Genomic DNA, 16,888 nt, shown 5'->3' on the forward strand with positions numbered 1-16,888 from the left:
AGCGGGACATTGTACGAAAAGTCAGCACACTCATGATTGCAGCAACATGATTGCAGCGTCCAGGCAGCTCCCGTTCGAGCATATGCCTTGAGTTGCACATAGCTCCAACGATCCAACACACACACACACACCATTTGTATTGTATGAGAGAGGTTCCAGGTTGAATTGAGGCGAATATTTGTAATGTTCAGAGGTTGTTGTGTTTAATATTCATGAGAATATTTGTCATTGTTCAAATGATAATAAACATTAGCATAAAGCATATTTGTCCACTCATATGTTGATAAGAGTATTAAAAACTTGAAAAATATTCCTCTAAGGTACATTTAGAACAGATCAAAAATGTGCGATTAATCGCGATTAACTATGGACAATAATGCGATTAATCGCGATTAAATATTTTAATCGACTGACAGCCCTAATTTAAACGTCTCGTGAGTAATGTGCAGTCCAACAGAGAGGCAGCAGCTGCGGGACAGTAGCCTGCGTACTGCGTACTGCGTAGCCTTCCCAGCCCTGAAGAAGAAGTGATCCTTCGTTAGCTTGTAGAGTCTGCTTTATGCGCTCCGCACGCAGTATCCCCGCTGCGAGGCTCCGGCGAGTTCACAGTACATGAGCATGCCCTCACGAATGGCCCGATGTTGTTACGATCAGAGCCGAATTTGAACATTTCCTTTATCGTGTATACATCTGGTGTCAATTTCGGGACAGTGTGACTCGGGCTTAATAGAAGATGCTCTGTTGACAATAAGAGCAGCAGTGTCTTGTATGCACCAGTAAATACACTGTAACAGTAAATGGACTGCATTCATATAATAGCAATGAGAATCTGTTCTGAGCCTTTCCTATTTCCTCTGCTTCTGTATGGGTCTCTGAGCATGCTCAGTGCCCAGGAAGGAGCAGAAAGGGGGGGGGCGGACTCTGTTTCCAAGGAGATGAGAATACAAGGCTTTATACTGCAGCCGCTGTGTTATGCAATTGGGCTGTTACCATGACGACATTCAAGGGGTTAAAGGAAGAAGGCGAAAAAAGCTCACAATGCTTAAGCGTGACGTGAGCCAAGAAGTGCAGATATGAATGCGCCATGCACAAGCAGACAGTTTTCGCAGAGTCCAACGATATGCAAAGGCTTTAAAGGCATCGTGACAGATTGTAGCAAAGAGCTTCAGACCAACAGGTTGACGGTGCATAGACCGTCAACCTGTAGGAATAGAGGGCCTTTAGAGTGTTCAGTAATTTCCTCTCAGATATGACTGGATTGGCCTTGGCTGTTTGTAGATAAAAAGGATGGCCTTGCCTTCTGGAAAATGTACATTTTGATAAGATCCTGTTTAATACAAGTGACGCAAAGAAACATTTGGTGATGGACATCATAAAGTGTGTCATATACTTTATTAAAAAATGAATCATTAACCAAAATAAAGTAATAGCTAGGTGTCTTTTCATACAGCAAATTGAGTTTGAATGAATCTTAGGAGTAAGGATATACATTAATGTGTTAGACCTCATATACGCCCAGTGCAATTTATTGACTTACACTGAATGTCAACAGAAACTTAATCATAACATTATAATAATACAACTAACAAATTAATCACACATTACAGACAAAGCCTTACATTTAATACACAAAACCACTAAGAAAATCCCCAAATAAAACACTTCCGAAACTAATTGTAAGTTTGTAGCCTTGACACTAACAAAAGATCCAGAGAGGACTGCAACAACTATTAATGTATATATACTATATGCACATTCTTCACAACCTTGAAGAAAAATCCACCACATCTCTGCTGATTCCCCATTAAAAAGCATTTGTTGGGATCCATGGTACAAAATGCAAAACATTTGTTTTACATGCAAATGTGTTGTACATATTTCCTGCACTTTAACACTGCACAAAGTTTAGGAGCAGCGATGTAATCCTTCAGCTCTGTGCTGCTTACAAAGCTTCACTGTAGTTTAAAACCCATACTGTGTGTCATCTGTGCTGAGTTCCATGCGACTTCAATTTCTGCAAGCATACTCTGATGTAAAAACGAGACCAACAGATAACATCAAAGCTGTCTGACCACTTCTGCAAATTTGACTTTGCATAAAATAACCTTCATTTCCTCCCCCCCAGACCACAACACAGAAATCGAATCGTAATACTGTACCTAGTGCTGCGTACCTGGACTCACATTCAGGTTCAGGTCCGGACTCAAGTCCGGAGGTTCAGGTTCAGGTCCGGACTTATAAGTCCGGACCTGAACCCATGGCTTGTGTCAAGTTGCGTGAGTAACTAAAGTGAACTTATTGTGAGCTAATTATCAATTGAAAATTAACTTATAATCAACTCAAATTCAAACTCGTCAGGTTTATTGTGCTCCCTTCCAACTTGTGTCTACATTTCTCTACAAAGTACAAATGTAAAAAAACTGTTTTTGCCACTTAGTCTACAAATGACTTATGACAGCAACTACAGTGAACTACTACAAAGTTCAAACATTTATTTCATTTACCAAACTGAAGTAACCAAACAGTCCCTGAGCTGACTGAGCCTAAATCCCTAAAGCTTTGCTGAAAGGTAGAGTGTAGAGTAGACTATACGCATTACACTGTTACACACCTACTATAGTATACAGTATAGGCTACACTGTATGTACAGTCAGAGTGTACATTACTGTCTGTACACCATGTATTTTCTACAACTCTACATGTGTACATTATACAGTACATACTACATACATAGTGATGTACATACATACTGTTAGAAATTCAAATCAATGTTGATATGGCGTAATTTTGAATTAAATACACTATTTAATTGAAATCAGTTTTATTCTTAAAAAAACGGAAGTTCACTAACTATTAACTTAATACTTTTATTCTGAAAATTCTTCACTTCCGGTTAGCATTAGCATGTGGCGAAATGCTACGTTTTCAAACCGTGAATCGAAGGTGAAATGACATGTGATGTTGTACACTGAGCACACTGGGATTAGCACTCATTTATTGACACTGAATAACGTTTATCAGGGAATGTTTAAATAACCACAGACACCAGAATATACGTAAGTGCTAGTTTTTTTGCGAGTCCAAGTACCGGTTCCCGACGTTCCGGTTTTAACCGGACTTGAACCGAAACTTTTTACAAGTCCAGTACCGGTTCGGCGTACCGGTACGCAGCACTAACTGTACCCCAAGCAGAGTTGGGTGTAATAATATTACTTTTGTCGGTAACGGAGTAGTGTAACGCGCTACTTTTATAATTCAGTAATCACACTACAGTTACTAACATTGCCCCGACACGCGTTACTTCGTTACTTACTAAAATTAGTCATAATCAAACCTCAACAAACACCTGCAAAGAACACATGCTAAGGTGAAGCTAACGCACAGCTATTTGTTGTTTGTTTATATCACGTAGTCTGTTCTTCTTCTCTGTTTTCCGGTTGTTGCCCGTTTTGAATGACGAATACACACTACCGCCACCTGCTGGTAAGGAGAGTTATTGCCACTCACGCATGCGCAGTTCGTACGTGCTCGGCTGAAGTCTTGGTGGTGTGTTCCAGTGCAACACATGGCCGACACGCAGGAGAACACGCCGACGCAACAGCGTGAGCAGAGATATACTGCGCAAAATATACAGATAGCAGGAGACAGAGGACAGCCACGGTCAGATAGGAAAACATTCAGGATCTGGATCAGTCTTATGCGACAATGGAAACTGAACTAAAGAGAACATTTGAAACTTTAGCAGTCTGCGTGATCTGCCTGAAGGGAGGGGCGGGCCGGCGAGTAAAGTAACGAGTAGAGAGTAACGAAGTAGTGTAATATATTACTTTTAAAAAAAAAGTAATATGTAATATGTAATATATTACTTTTTTTTAGTAACGACCCCATCTCTGTCCCCAAGCAAGACAAGTTTGTGCTCATTTGAGTCAGACAATTTCCTACAAAATATGTTGATGCAACAGCAGAGAAACAAACTGTGTCTGCCAGGCCCTGATGATGAACGAGGATCTCAGCTTCAATGTGTGGAATGTTTTACACGCTGTTGAACCAGAAGTCACTGTGCTCATCTTGGCAGGCGTAATCAACCAAATTACATCTCCTTCTGAATCGCACAACAAGATCTCAGAGTGTCAAGGCTCTAATTCTCTCCCCTCCTCTCCCATTGGCTATTGAGTGGTGGTACTGATGTCAGACGCAGAGGGGTTGCCATGGAGACGGCCGCAGTGGCATTTCAAGAGGAAGGCTCATGGTGTAATGAAGCAGAGCAACAGCAACAGCAAGAATCAAGCGGGTCAAGGAGTTTAAGTTAAATAAGATTAAATGTTTACTAGAAATATATTAAGTACATATGAAATGTGCGTCAGTGTTGGCCAAAACAATATTTATTTTACATTTTTTATTTTTGTGCTAAAAAGGTATACTGTTACAACTATGTATAAAATGCAACACAAACAAAGAATGAATACCCTTAAAATGTCACGGTGAGCTTTTACTGGACATTTGAATTCATGGCATAACACAGCTGGTTTTCTCCGTTTTATCATTTCAAATTGTAAATATTTGGGTTTTGGAATGTTGGTTGGCCAAAACAAGTTATCTGAACATGTCCCATTGGGCAAACTGCATTAGGCTTTTAAATGCATTTTTGAGCAAAGAAATCAAGATTTCTAGGAAGAAGCAATGAGATGCCATCCCATTGTTAAATATCTTACAAATTGCCATAAACTTGAATTTCCCCTTGGGGATGAATAAGGTATCTGGTTTTGCTAAACTGACCAAACATGACCAACTACAACCAGCGCTTATAACAGGAGCCACTCGAACAGCATTCCCCCATGATCTAACTGTTTATGTGGGTGTGTTGAAATAGCAGAGCATTCTAAGCTTCTGAACAACATCACAGAAGGTGATACAGTATGTGAAGTTTGTGTAAGCACAAACTGAAGCTGGTGTGAAGAGGCTCTGTACACCGTCAATCTGAAGCCCTCATCCACTGGAAAGCCCTGACAAGCAACAGCCTCACAGTCGACAAGAGGCTATTGAAAACAGAAATAGGTCTTCTCTAAAAAACGACATGCCTCACAGTCGGACACTCTCTTATTACAAACACAACCAGATTTTGTAATACAGCCTATATACTGACAAACTCAAAACATACTGATAAGCAGACCTTTCTTTGGACAACGTGTACTAACTGAACACTCTCCCTTCAGCTTCTCAGAAAAATAAACAGAAAAGCCTGACGACATCAAGCAAAGGCACTTCTCATGGAAACTAGCCAACTAGCAAACTAGAGAACATTTACATGTGCTTGAATGTTAGCTAATGTACACTGTCACTTTTTAAATAAAAAAAGATTAAATGTTATTATTATACGGCTTAGTTGAATACTCGATTCTGATTAAATTCATATTGGGAGTCAAGTCTTTTGTTTATTTAGTATGTGGTGTGTACTGAGCGGGTAACGGTCATTAATGAAAAAGAACACCCAACAGGGTGATCATGGAGCCTGTCGTAGTAATCAGCAGCGAACCGCTGCCTTCAACACGTGTATTTTGGTGTATTCACGGCATTCATTTTGTTATTCTACAGTATTGTTGTTTTATAGTTATTAAACCAATTTGTGTTCTTTGAAATTGTGTTTGTTACTTTAGTTGCAGTTGTATGTCTTAAGTGTAATTTGGCTTGGCTTCCTATTTATGGACATGCTTTTATTTTGAAGGAGAGGTAGCGTTGTTGACAGGAAGTTGTTGTTGCTTTGGAAACAACGTGACGGAGATTAACGAAGAAAAGTAATATCTACATATAAAGACGGAAAAAGTAAACAATAACGTTTATGGTTAAGTGTTAGCACCCCCCGAACAAGCTCTTACGTTGAGATTGGAGATTTTAACAAATTCAATTTGAAAAAAACGGGAAAAAATGAATATCCGAATAACGAAATTGAAACCCGAATAGTACTCCAACGAACGAATATTCGGATATTCGAATATTCGGGTACAGCCCTAGTGGAGTCTAACACATCACCCACTCAATACCAAAAACATAGAAACACCAAAGTAAGAAAACTGGGAGACATGAGTGAACAATAGGCTCAACTGTTTATACAGCAGTTGCATATTGTGAAATGTTTTGTCATGGTTGGTCAGGGTAACAATTTAAAAGGTAATTTAAGTCATTACTCCGATGTAGTTTCTTCCTAGGAAACTCAAAGTAAATCTGATCACAATTATCGTTTAAATTAAATGGCTTTTGCATATTATGTCTCAACAACGAAGTGACAAGCAAGGAAGGCTTTTAAGAACACAAAAAATAAATGGACATAAAGTTATTGTAACTCATATGGTATCATTGAGAGTCAAATTTACTTCCTTGAAACCTTTGTCTAGCCTGACGAAACTGCCCGTGCCTGTTTTTATATGCTTGAAAATAATAAAAGGAGCCATCTTATTCATACTCAGTATTCATTGTGTTTTTGGGGTGTTTCCTGTAGTTTGTTGAGATCCTCATTCCTAATATACCGAATTGCCCCCCCGCACAGTTTTGCTGACAGATTATCTCTTAGAGGCAAAGTACAGAAACACCTAAGTTATGGCAACCACACAAGTTACCACTTGTAACTAATCAACGTTGATTGTTGGCTCAAAAGGATGATGTGCCAATTTTTACCTAAAACAAACACAGCTCTTTTCTTTGTGAGCAGAGTTTTGATAGGGCATTGCAAATGCTAACGATGCATCTACCATATTATGTTATGAAGTTTAGTAGAAACAGTTCATTCTTGATTTGTGACGGTCCAGGTGGTCATGTTTTATTTTTTCCCCCAAGGACGTTATGTACTGGTTTTATCTAAAGTTATTGTAACCTCCCCTATGACTGAAATACACTTTAACAAGGCAATCAGGAAAAAACAAAAACAGTTGGTCCAATTATGTGCGTTTCCATACGTTTTTTTGTTGTTGTTGCTTTATTTAGTTTTTAATACTTTGGCAAGTGCAAAGATAACCATGGAGCTAAATTATGTCTTAAAAATATAGATTTCCTTCCTGCTAAATGTCAAAAAGCTCAAAGATATTAAGTTTACAGTGAAGCAGAAACACAGCAAAACATCCTCACACGTAAGAAAAGGCATTTTTACAGTAACTTAAATGATTAAGCAACTGCCACAACTTGAGAATGTTTGATAAGTGTTTAAGCATTTATCAAAAGTACATTTTAGAGAATGCAGTTTTCTAAATTACAAGTATGTATGTCATCCAGCTTCTAGTTTAAAGACAGTTACTCTAATGTGTTATTGTCTCTTTTAAACCACTTAAGCCCCGAGCCTGTTTTCCAGGCCTCAGGCTCGAAAACAAATGACTATAACTTCACTTCTAAAAGGGGTAAATTAATAATCTTTTTCCCAAAGCAATGACAAACCTGTGAGTTGGATGTAGAAAAGTAAATTCAGATTGAACATAGTAAAACATTTTTTAAATTATAGTGTCCGTCCAAAATAAAAACATTACTTATAGTGAAAACCACCCTTGAATGATGGGATAGTAGACTAAAAGCTTTAGGAATCCAAACTATAACATATAATAAGTACCCTGTATCAAGATTGATGCAAAACAAGTGACATTTGACCTTTTTAGAGAGGTTTAGAAGAAGAAAAAAACACCTTCATTTGGTGGATTTGCCGTTTCTCTGGAACCCATTGGTCGATTTTGGTGATTGACATCTCTTTTGAACCGTTAGAGCCAATAGAATTGAAGGGGAAGTTGCACATACACATACCATTGAGGAGTGAGTGTAATGTGCACACAGTCGAAAGCTATGTTACGCTCTGAAAACTGAAACCTAGGCTCAAACTAGTAAATATGAAGATGGATTATCAGCAATCATTTCAAAGTGACAGACACGTTGGATTAACCAATGTATCCATAAAGCTCTTAATTTTGCTCAAAAAGTGCACCAGATTGATGCTTTTAACTTCAATATTCGCATGCCCCTGGACCAGGAGGTTAGGTCCCCCCCTCTTAAATCATGTTCACATGGATAGGAAACTAAATACATTTGCACACATCTTGTGTCCATATCTTTCTGTTTTGGTGGTCATGCCACAACCGTGCACGTGCATGCATGCGCGAGTCATGGTAAGATATCTGGATTAAGAGGTTGCTTTTTCTTTGCACAGCATGAAAGAAAGGCGAAATTAAAGGGCTGTGATTTTAGTTTTTTTAAAGTTCAATAATTTGTACGGCCCTCTGAGGATGTTGTAAAATTTGAAATGGCCCTTGAGAGGAAAAAGGTTCCCCACCCCTGCATTAGGCGAACAGAAAGATGCTGCTGTAGCTTAGTGTAGGCTGACTAGATAATAAAACAAACCCCGCTCCTCTCAGCACAAGAAAGAAAGAACCACACTGCTATTGTTTGACACAATGACAACATATTATGTAATACAGTACAGTGTGCATATTTGAGGTCAACTACATTACCACAGGCTAAAAAAACACCAAGTATTTTTGAAAAGACGAGAGTAGAATTTGACTTAATAAAATCTGTAATGCCATTCAAATTAAATTAACATAATTTATGTTGTGTTATTTACACAATGACTTTTACAATGGGGTAAAATCTAATAAGAAATTGTCCATAAATGTAGTTTTAATGTGTTTTTCCTCCACGACACCCCTGGTACAATATCATTTAGGCAGGAAATATTGATTTTAGATTAGGTCATCAGATACTGGAACAGATGTACAAGAAAAAAACCTAGTACATTTTAAGCAAATATTACCAATTCATTCAAAACACAATGTGCACCAAAAATCAGAGAGAACATGTGGAAATTACAATAGCGGAGTATTGAACTATGAATTGGAAACTCACCAGAAAGTCAATTGAAATCGCTGTAAATGTAAACATACTGTGGTTGAGACCAAATGGACATTGTACGGTGATTATTATATAATGGACAGAAATAGCAACTAGTAGCTTCAGAATTTGTATAAATTCTATATTGATTACGAATGATAACCTGTTCATTCCAAAGTAAGTTATTACAAGAGCTAGTTTGGGGGATAGCCAAAACCATCCCAAAGCATTAAACAAAGTGTAAAGCTATCAGGTCAATCTTCAGATGTCACTGCTACCATATTAATAACTTGAAAAGGTTCTTCAGATTGAGGGGTATCAAAGTATAAAGGGCTTTCCCCAATCACCAAAAAATCTTCTTCTATAAAGTGAAGTAAAATGACCATTTATGCTTCTTTATTTTCTAACAGCTTTTCCCCATTTATTGATGTCCTTGTATTCATTTTTAGTTTTTTATTTGTTTCACTCTCAGTGTCATAACCATTGCTCAGGGTTTATTGACCAATATCCCCCTCAAATAAGCCCAGTGGGTTTCCTGCCTCTTTCTGCAATGTATATAGCCTAGTCTATTTTGATTGTTATTCTTTAATTTTGAAAATTAATTTAAGAGTAGTACTAGTACATATTCTGTATTGATTACAACTGAAACCTGTAGGCTACTCAGTGGTGTTGTATTAAAATTGCTGATTTGGGAGAGAGAAACCACCATAAAGTCAATTCAAGTGACTGTACATTTAAATTGGAGTTGGATGCCTGTTGTTATTTATTATTGACATAAGACCAAACGTGTACATTTTATAAACTGCACGTAGAGGATGCAAGACATCCAGGTAAACGCGATGGCATTTCATGGAGAAACATCTATAATTCGTTTTTAACCAACGCCAAAAATATAGAATTCCACGTTTACCAAAGTTGCATTGACTTCTAGTCAATCATCATACCACTGACAAAAAGTCAAGCCAATTCAGCCGTGAATTAACCAGTTTTTTCTCCCAGACAGACGCTGCCTTTATAAAACTAACATCGGTTTCAAACTGTTGCCTTCTAGCTCAAACAATATTAAAGCTAGTTAAATGTCATGTTTTTAACGTAAAAGATGTAAGTTAGCAAACGTTCAGTCGGGCTAAAGGAGAAACGTCCATAAACTACATAATGTAAAAATAAAAGAGCAAACAAAGCTAGGAAGGTAAACAGAGAAACACTCACCACACCATCCCGTAGGCTCCCTCTCCGATGTAGGAGAGGTTGGTGTACCGAGGCCCGACGTCGAAGGCCTGTCCGCGGACTAGCTCCGTCCCCGACCCGGGGCTGGGGCCAGCAGGGGCAGACACCGCAGCTGTCGCCATTATGAGCCTTCTTGTTTCTGAACAAGGCTATCAAATACAAAAAAACTGGAACTAAGACTAGAAAACAGTTATATGAGTGTTATATCCTTCGTCGCTGTGAACACGTTAGAGGCCTTCACTTTGAGTGTTTTCTTCTTCCCGTCAGAGTGCGTTCAGAGCGGCCACACCACTGCTGTGCAGGAGCGAGTGGCGGAGAAGTGGCTGCTGCTGCAGGAAATAACGGAGGCGGTCATGTGATCCGCTGTTTTCTTTTTTTATTTCCCTCTTTACTTTTTGGATGGCCAGTGAAGCCTCCAGGTACTGCTTCCACTCAGCAGAACAAGCTATACAGTAAGGTTGATGTAAACGCACTATCCAGTTCCTTCAGCCTACTTAAAGGTGAACTTTAGGAGTCTATTTTGATGGTTGATATTTCTATGATCCAAATTATTAGTAAGCCTGGGCTACACATGAACAACTCTACACCTATACAAAATCCAGAGATTATGTTTTTTGTTAATATTAGGATATTGCTACCAAATTACATGGCATGAAAATAAAAACTAACCATTGTTATTGGACCTTTGAAAACAGCAAAGGGCTATGTAAAGATCAGGGGATCTAGATGGGGCAATCAAAACACAATTCCAAAAAGGAGATTGATCAATGCAGGACCCTAAAAATGTATAATAGGGCGCAGAACACCGAGAAAAACCTGTTACTGCACTGAAATGTAAAATACCTGCTTTTAATACTAGCCTACTTCATAGTATGCTAGTAGTATTAGCAAAAAGTACTTTATATCAACAGTATTAATGTACAGTTAAATGCTTACTTTTTTCTTACACAGCTACATGTATACTGTACAGTGTAAGGAAAACACTTGGGTCAACAGCTTCCTCAGACAATCCAACATAAATATATAAAAGACATAAAACAAATTTAAAATAAACCAATAAAAGTAGTTTAGGAAAAGCTTAGGAATCAAGCAGTATTATGGCCTGTGGGACAAAACTGTCCCTGAGTCTGGTGGTCTTTGTCCCGATGCTGTGGTACCGCTTATCAGATGGCAGCTGGTGGGTGTAGAGGTCCTCCATGGATGGCAGCTCCGTCCTGGTGATGTGCTGTGCAGTTTTCACTACCCTCTGTAGAGTCTTATGGTTGAGGGCGGTGCAACTGCTGTACCAGGCCGTGATGCAGCCGGTCAGGATGCTCTCTATGGTGCACCTGTAGAAGGTCAGGATCCTCTCTATGGTGCCCCTGTAGAAGGTCAGGATCCTCTCTATGGTGCACCTGTAGAAGGTCAGGATCCTCTCTATGGTGCACCTGTAGAAGGTCAGGATCCTCTCTATGGTGCACCTGTAGAAGGTCAGGATCCTCTCTATGGTGCACCTGTAGAAGGTCAAGATCCTCTCTATGGTGCACCTGTAGAAGGTCAGGATGCTCTCTATGGTGCACCTGTAGAAGGTCAGGATGCTCTCTATGGTGCACCTGTAGAAGGTCAGGATCCTCTCTATGGTGCACCTGTAGAAGGTCAGGATGCTCTCTACCTGTAGAAGTTGCAGAGTATCCTGGAGTCCATGTTGAACCTCCTCAGCCTGCGGAGGAAGAAGAGCCGCTGTCGAGCTCTTTTGGTGATGGTCTTAGTGTGATGAATCCATGTCAGGTCCTCAGTGATGAGGACACCAAGTAACCTGAAGCTGCTGACTCTCTCCACCGTAGTCCCATTGGTGGCGATGGGGGCGTGTCCCTCTCTCTGCCGCTTCCTGTAGTCCACAATCAGCTCCATGGTTTTACTGACGTTGAGATGGAGGTTGTTATCCTGGCACCAAGATATCAGAGTTCTGACCTCCTCTCTGTACGCCGTCTCGTCACCCTCGATAATCAGGCAGATTGCAGTCGTGTCGTCCGCAAACTTGATGATGGTGTTGTCGTGTGTGTGTACAGGGAGTAGAGGAGTTAACTCCACAGTTAGTATTTACTTTTTACATATCAAAAACACATGATATGATCAACTACTGTAATACAAATGTCCCCAATATCTTCTGAAGTCTCTAAAAAAGCTCCACACTGAGAAACGACAACACTAACATTATATGACACATATTTGTTGGCAATACAAATATAATATAATATGCTAGAATAATACAATATTCGAATATAGGCCATTGTGCTTAACTAGTAAGGCAAGGCAAGTTTATATATATAGCACCTTTCAACACAAGGTGTTTAACATTCAAGGTGCTTTACAAAAATGAAAGACATTCAGACAAAGGCATTTAAAAACAGTAAAAGATAATAAAAGAAACATTAAAAGAAAAAATACATGAATAAAAAACATGAATAAAAAGTTACAGTGCAGTTTAAGATATGTATAGTTCACACAGAAGTTCCACTTTATGAACACAACAGCTCAGTTTCAATTAAAAGCAGCGACAAAAAGATAAGTCTTCAGCTTGGATTTAAAAGTAGTAAGAGTTGCAGCGGACCTGCAGGTTTCTGGGAGTTTGTTCCAGATATTTGGAGCATAATAACTGAACGCTGCTTTACCATGTTTAGTTCTGACTCTGGGGACAGAAAGCTGACCAGTCCCTGAAGACCTGAGAGATCTGGATGGTTCATCATTTAGCAGGAGGTCAGAAATGTATTTTGGGCCTAAACCATTCAGTGCTTTATAAACCAGCAGCAGTATTTTTTAAATCTATTCTTTGACACTGTGACGAAGGTAACTTCGTCACTATGGACTGACGGCTTCAGGCCGGGTAATATGGCACTTTATTAGCGTGATTGCACAGTATATGTTGTCTGTGGCTGATGATTGTGTGCACCTGGTGTCCTGTGTTGTCTCCTCCCCCCTCACCTGTGTCTTGTTGTGATGATTGGAGTGTGGGTATTTAGGCTCTGTTGCCCTGTCTGTTGAGAGGGCTGGGTGTGTGTGTGAGATCCTTGTGGCTGCAGGATGTGGACAAGGAGAACAGCAGGATTGAGGCTGTGAACTTTGTGCCCATGTTTTTAATAAATGCCCACGTCGGGTTATATTTTTGGACGTTCTGCCTCTGCCTCCTTGCTTGGTCTGGGCCGCTCAACGGTCAGCTTCACAGACACACAGGAAGCCAGTGTAAAGACTTCAGAACAGGAGTGATGTGATCCACTGTCTTAGTGTTAGTGAGGACTCTAGCAGCAGCGTTCTGAATCAGCTGCAGCTTTCTAATACAATTTTTTAGTGAGACCTGTAAAGACACCATTACAGTAGTCAAGTCTACTGAAGATAAAAGCATGGACACGTTTTTCCAAATCCTGCTGTGACATTAGTCTTTTAATCCTAGATATGTTCTTTTGGTTATAGTAGGCTGATTTAGTAATTGTTTTAATGTGACTGTTGAAACTCAGGTCAGAGTCCATGACTACACCTAGATTTCTGGTATTATCTGTTGTTTTGAACATTGCAGGCTGAAGCGCAGCGCTAACTTTTATACGTTCTGCCTTGGCTCCAAAGACCATTACCTCAGTTTTGTCTTTGTTTAATTGGAGAAAGTTCTGACACATCCAGTCATTGATTTGTTCAATGCACTTACTCAGTGTTTTAACTGGAGAATAGTCTCCTGGTGAAAGGGTTATGTAAATGTGTGTGTCATCCGCATAGCTATGGTAACTTATTTTGTTGTTTTTCATTATCTGAGCCAGTGGTGGCATGTAGATGTTAAAGAGAAGAGGCCCCAAGATGGAGCCTTGAGGAACCCCACATGTCATATTTGTCAATTCAGATTTGTATTTACCTATAGAAACAGTTGAAGTTGAAGAAGTTGTTTCTGTCTTTTAAGTAGGATTCAAACCAATTTAGAACTGTTTCCAAAAGTCCGACCCAGTTTTCTAGTTGGTCTAGTAATATGTTGTGGTCAACAGTGTCAGACGCAGCACTGAGATCTAATAATACTAACACTGAAGTTCTGCCACTGTCTGTGTTTAAGTGGATGTCATTGAAGACCTTTACAAGAGCAGTCTCAGTGCTGTGGTTTGGACGAAAGCCTGACTGGAAAACATCAAAACAGTTATTTAAATGCAAGAAGTTACTCAACTGTTGAAAGACTACTTTTTCAATGATTTTACCTAGAAATGGGAGATTTGATATGGGCCTGTAATTGTTCATTACTGAAGCATCTAGATTATGCTTTATTAAGAGCGGTTTAATGACTGCAGTTTTCAGGGCCTGTGGAAAAACACCTGAGTAAAGAGATTTGTAGATCTGAGGCCATGCAAGGCAAAACATCTTTGAAAAACCCTGTTGGAATATTATCAAGGCAGCAAGAGGAGGATTTCAGAAGTTGTATAATGTCCTCTAGGTTTTTATCATTAATCTGATGGAATTGTGTCATGGTGTTTGAATTGATATTAGGTGGACACAGAGACAAACCATTTGCTGTTCTTGATACAGAGGCACTGACTGCCCTGGTGGATAGAAATTCAGATGCTACTGACACTGGGGGGTTAGTTAGTCTGTCGACGGTAGCGAACAAGGCACGTGCGTTGTTTTTGTTTTTGGCAATGATATCAGAGAAGAAAGACTGTCGGGCAAATTTCAATTCCAAATTATAAAGGCCAAGTCTCTCTTTATAGATTTCAAAGTGCACCTGGAGATTTGTTTTTCGCCACCTGCGTTTAGCTTTTCAACACTCTTTTTTCTCTGTTCTCACGGTCATGGCCTTTCTACATGGAGATATTTTCTTCCCAGTCACTTCCTTTACCCTAGTTGGAGCAATGGCATCTATAACATTTTTAATTTTTGAATTAAAATGATCTACTAGCTCATTTACTGAGATGTTAGCAGGGGCAAGTGTGGAAGAAAAATTTTGAGTAAACATTTCCCTAGTGTTTTCAGTTAAATATCGCTTTGTGGTTACCTCTTTTTGAAAATGTTTGTGAACAGAAATAGAGCTCTCAAAGAAACATAGGAATGATCAGAGAGTGCAACATCAGTCACCTCAACCTTAGAGATATTCAGACCCTTTGAGATAATTAAGTCCAGAGTGTGCCCCTTATTGTGCGTGGGCTCCACCTCCGTCACATGCTGAGTCAGTCCATAGTTATCAAGAACACAAAACAGTTCTTTTGCCCCTCTGTCCTGGGGGTTGTCAACATGGATGTTAAAATCACCAACAATGACTAGCCGGTCAAAGTCAATACACACTATAGACAGCAGTTCAGTAAAGTCATCAAAAAAGCTTGCACAGTATTAGGGTGGCCTATAGATATTTAGGAACAGAGCTCGAGAGGAGCATTTCAGCTGAAGGGCCACATATTCAAAAGAAGCAAAGTTCCCATAAGATGTCTCCCTGCATTGAACGGAATCATTGTACAAAATAGCAACTTCACCTCCTCTCTTATGCATTCTTTCCTGACTCATAAAACTAAAGTTGGGAGGGGTTGATTCGATAAGAAAAGCTGCACTGTTATTTTTGTTCAATCCATGTTTCCGATAAAAAAAAAAAATCGAGATTGTGCTCAGTGATAAAATCATTGATTAAAAATGTTTTACCTGCCAAAGACCTGCCATTTAATAAAGCTTAAGTTTGTTGAACACACTATCAGTCAGGTTTTTTGTAACAAGCTGTGGCTGACATGGAATTACTTCTAAATTTGATAAACTCACACAAACTTGTGAGCGCTTCCTGTGTCTAAGCTGATTCACCGCTCTTAATCTATTACCTATCAAGACAGATATCGGCAAAGCTATAGGCAGGCAGGGCCCCGGCTTGTCCTGGAAAGAGTTGAGAGTGCCATACGCCCTTGAGCCTAGACCCAACACATATCAGTTAGAGTTTGCGTTTTTTACACACACATCCTTATCAGGTTTCGGAGACAGCAGTCTTGAAGGGGGGGAGGACGTTTTGGTCCGGATGATTGTGGTAGGCATGGTGACAGGGGTGTTGGTGCGCGTCCAGGGGGAGGAGGTGGTTGACGTAGGCACGGTGACGGAGACGGGGGAGGTGGTGCGCATCTCTGCTTCGGTGATTTTGATGGGCGTCGTTGAGGAGCGGGGGTAAAGGACATGCTGCCAGCCCTGCGTATCGCCTTAGTTTGGTTATTGAACTCCAGGAAGGAATCGGTGCCAACCCTCTGTATCTCTTTCATGTGTTCAGCGATCTCCAGGAGGGTGGGCGAGGGTGAATGGAGAGTAGAGAGAGCTGTGGGGTGAAGGAAGAGTATCCTCAGAGGTGATAGGGGGGTAGTAATTGTACTTTCGTACTTTTACATAATTACATTTTGAATTCAGGATTTTTACTTGTAATGTAGTTTTTAGGATATGATTTAAGTGACACTGAGATGTATAGAAATAGAAAAAGGTATACAACATTGTGCAGAGAAATCAGGCAACTCTTATTTTGTTTATTAATTGATACTGTATTGTTTTGTTTTCCAAATATTCTTGTGTATTGTTTGGAAGTTAAAATGTCAGTTCAGTTATACAGTATGTGTAGTCCTTCTCTCTTGTGTCTGTGTGAGACATGTTATTTGTTTTAATTCAATTTCATTAACACATTATCTATTGGTTTGCAAATCAGTTTCCTCTTTTTCTTTTCCTCCTGGTTATTTGATATGTTACCCTTTTACTCCTAGCTTATAAAGGAACGTAACAAGTATGACCTCCATCGTGTTGAGTGACTCCTCTCATATAGTACTGGTTCTAAATTAGATGCCAAGCTGCG

The 16,888-nt window shown here is 39.6% G+C and overlaps 1 protein-coding gene across 1 annotated transcript in view; it reads right to left on the minus strand.

Annotated features, from left to right (window-relative positions):
• Nucleotides 1-10,387, minus strand: part of mapk1 (mitogen-activated protein kinase 1) — a 35,991-nt gene extending 25,604 nt beyond the window's left edge. Inside the window, exon 1 of the mRNA XM_034090192.2 lies at nt 10,066-10,387. Coding sequence (XP_033946083.1) covers nt 10,066-10,205 — 140 coding nt within the window. The 5' untranslated portion in view covers nt 10,206-10,387. The remainder of the gene's footprint in view (nt 1-10,065) is intronic.
• Between the last annotated feature and the right edge of the window lie 6,501 nt (nt 10,388-16,888).

Source organism: Pseudochaenichthys georgianus, chromosome 9, assembly GCF_902827115.2.
Source record: "Pseudochaenichthys georgianus chromosome 9, fPseGeo1.2, whole genome shotgun sequence".
In the NCBI taxonomy this organism is placed as follows: Eukaryota; Metazoa; Chordata; class Actinopteri; order Perciformes; family Channichthyidae; genus Pseudochaenichthys; species Pseudochaenichthys georgianus.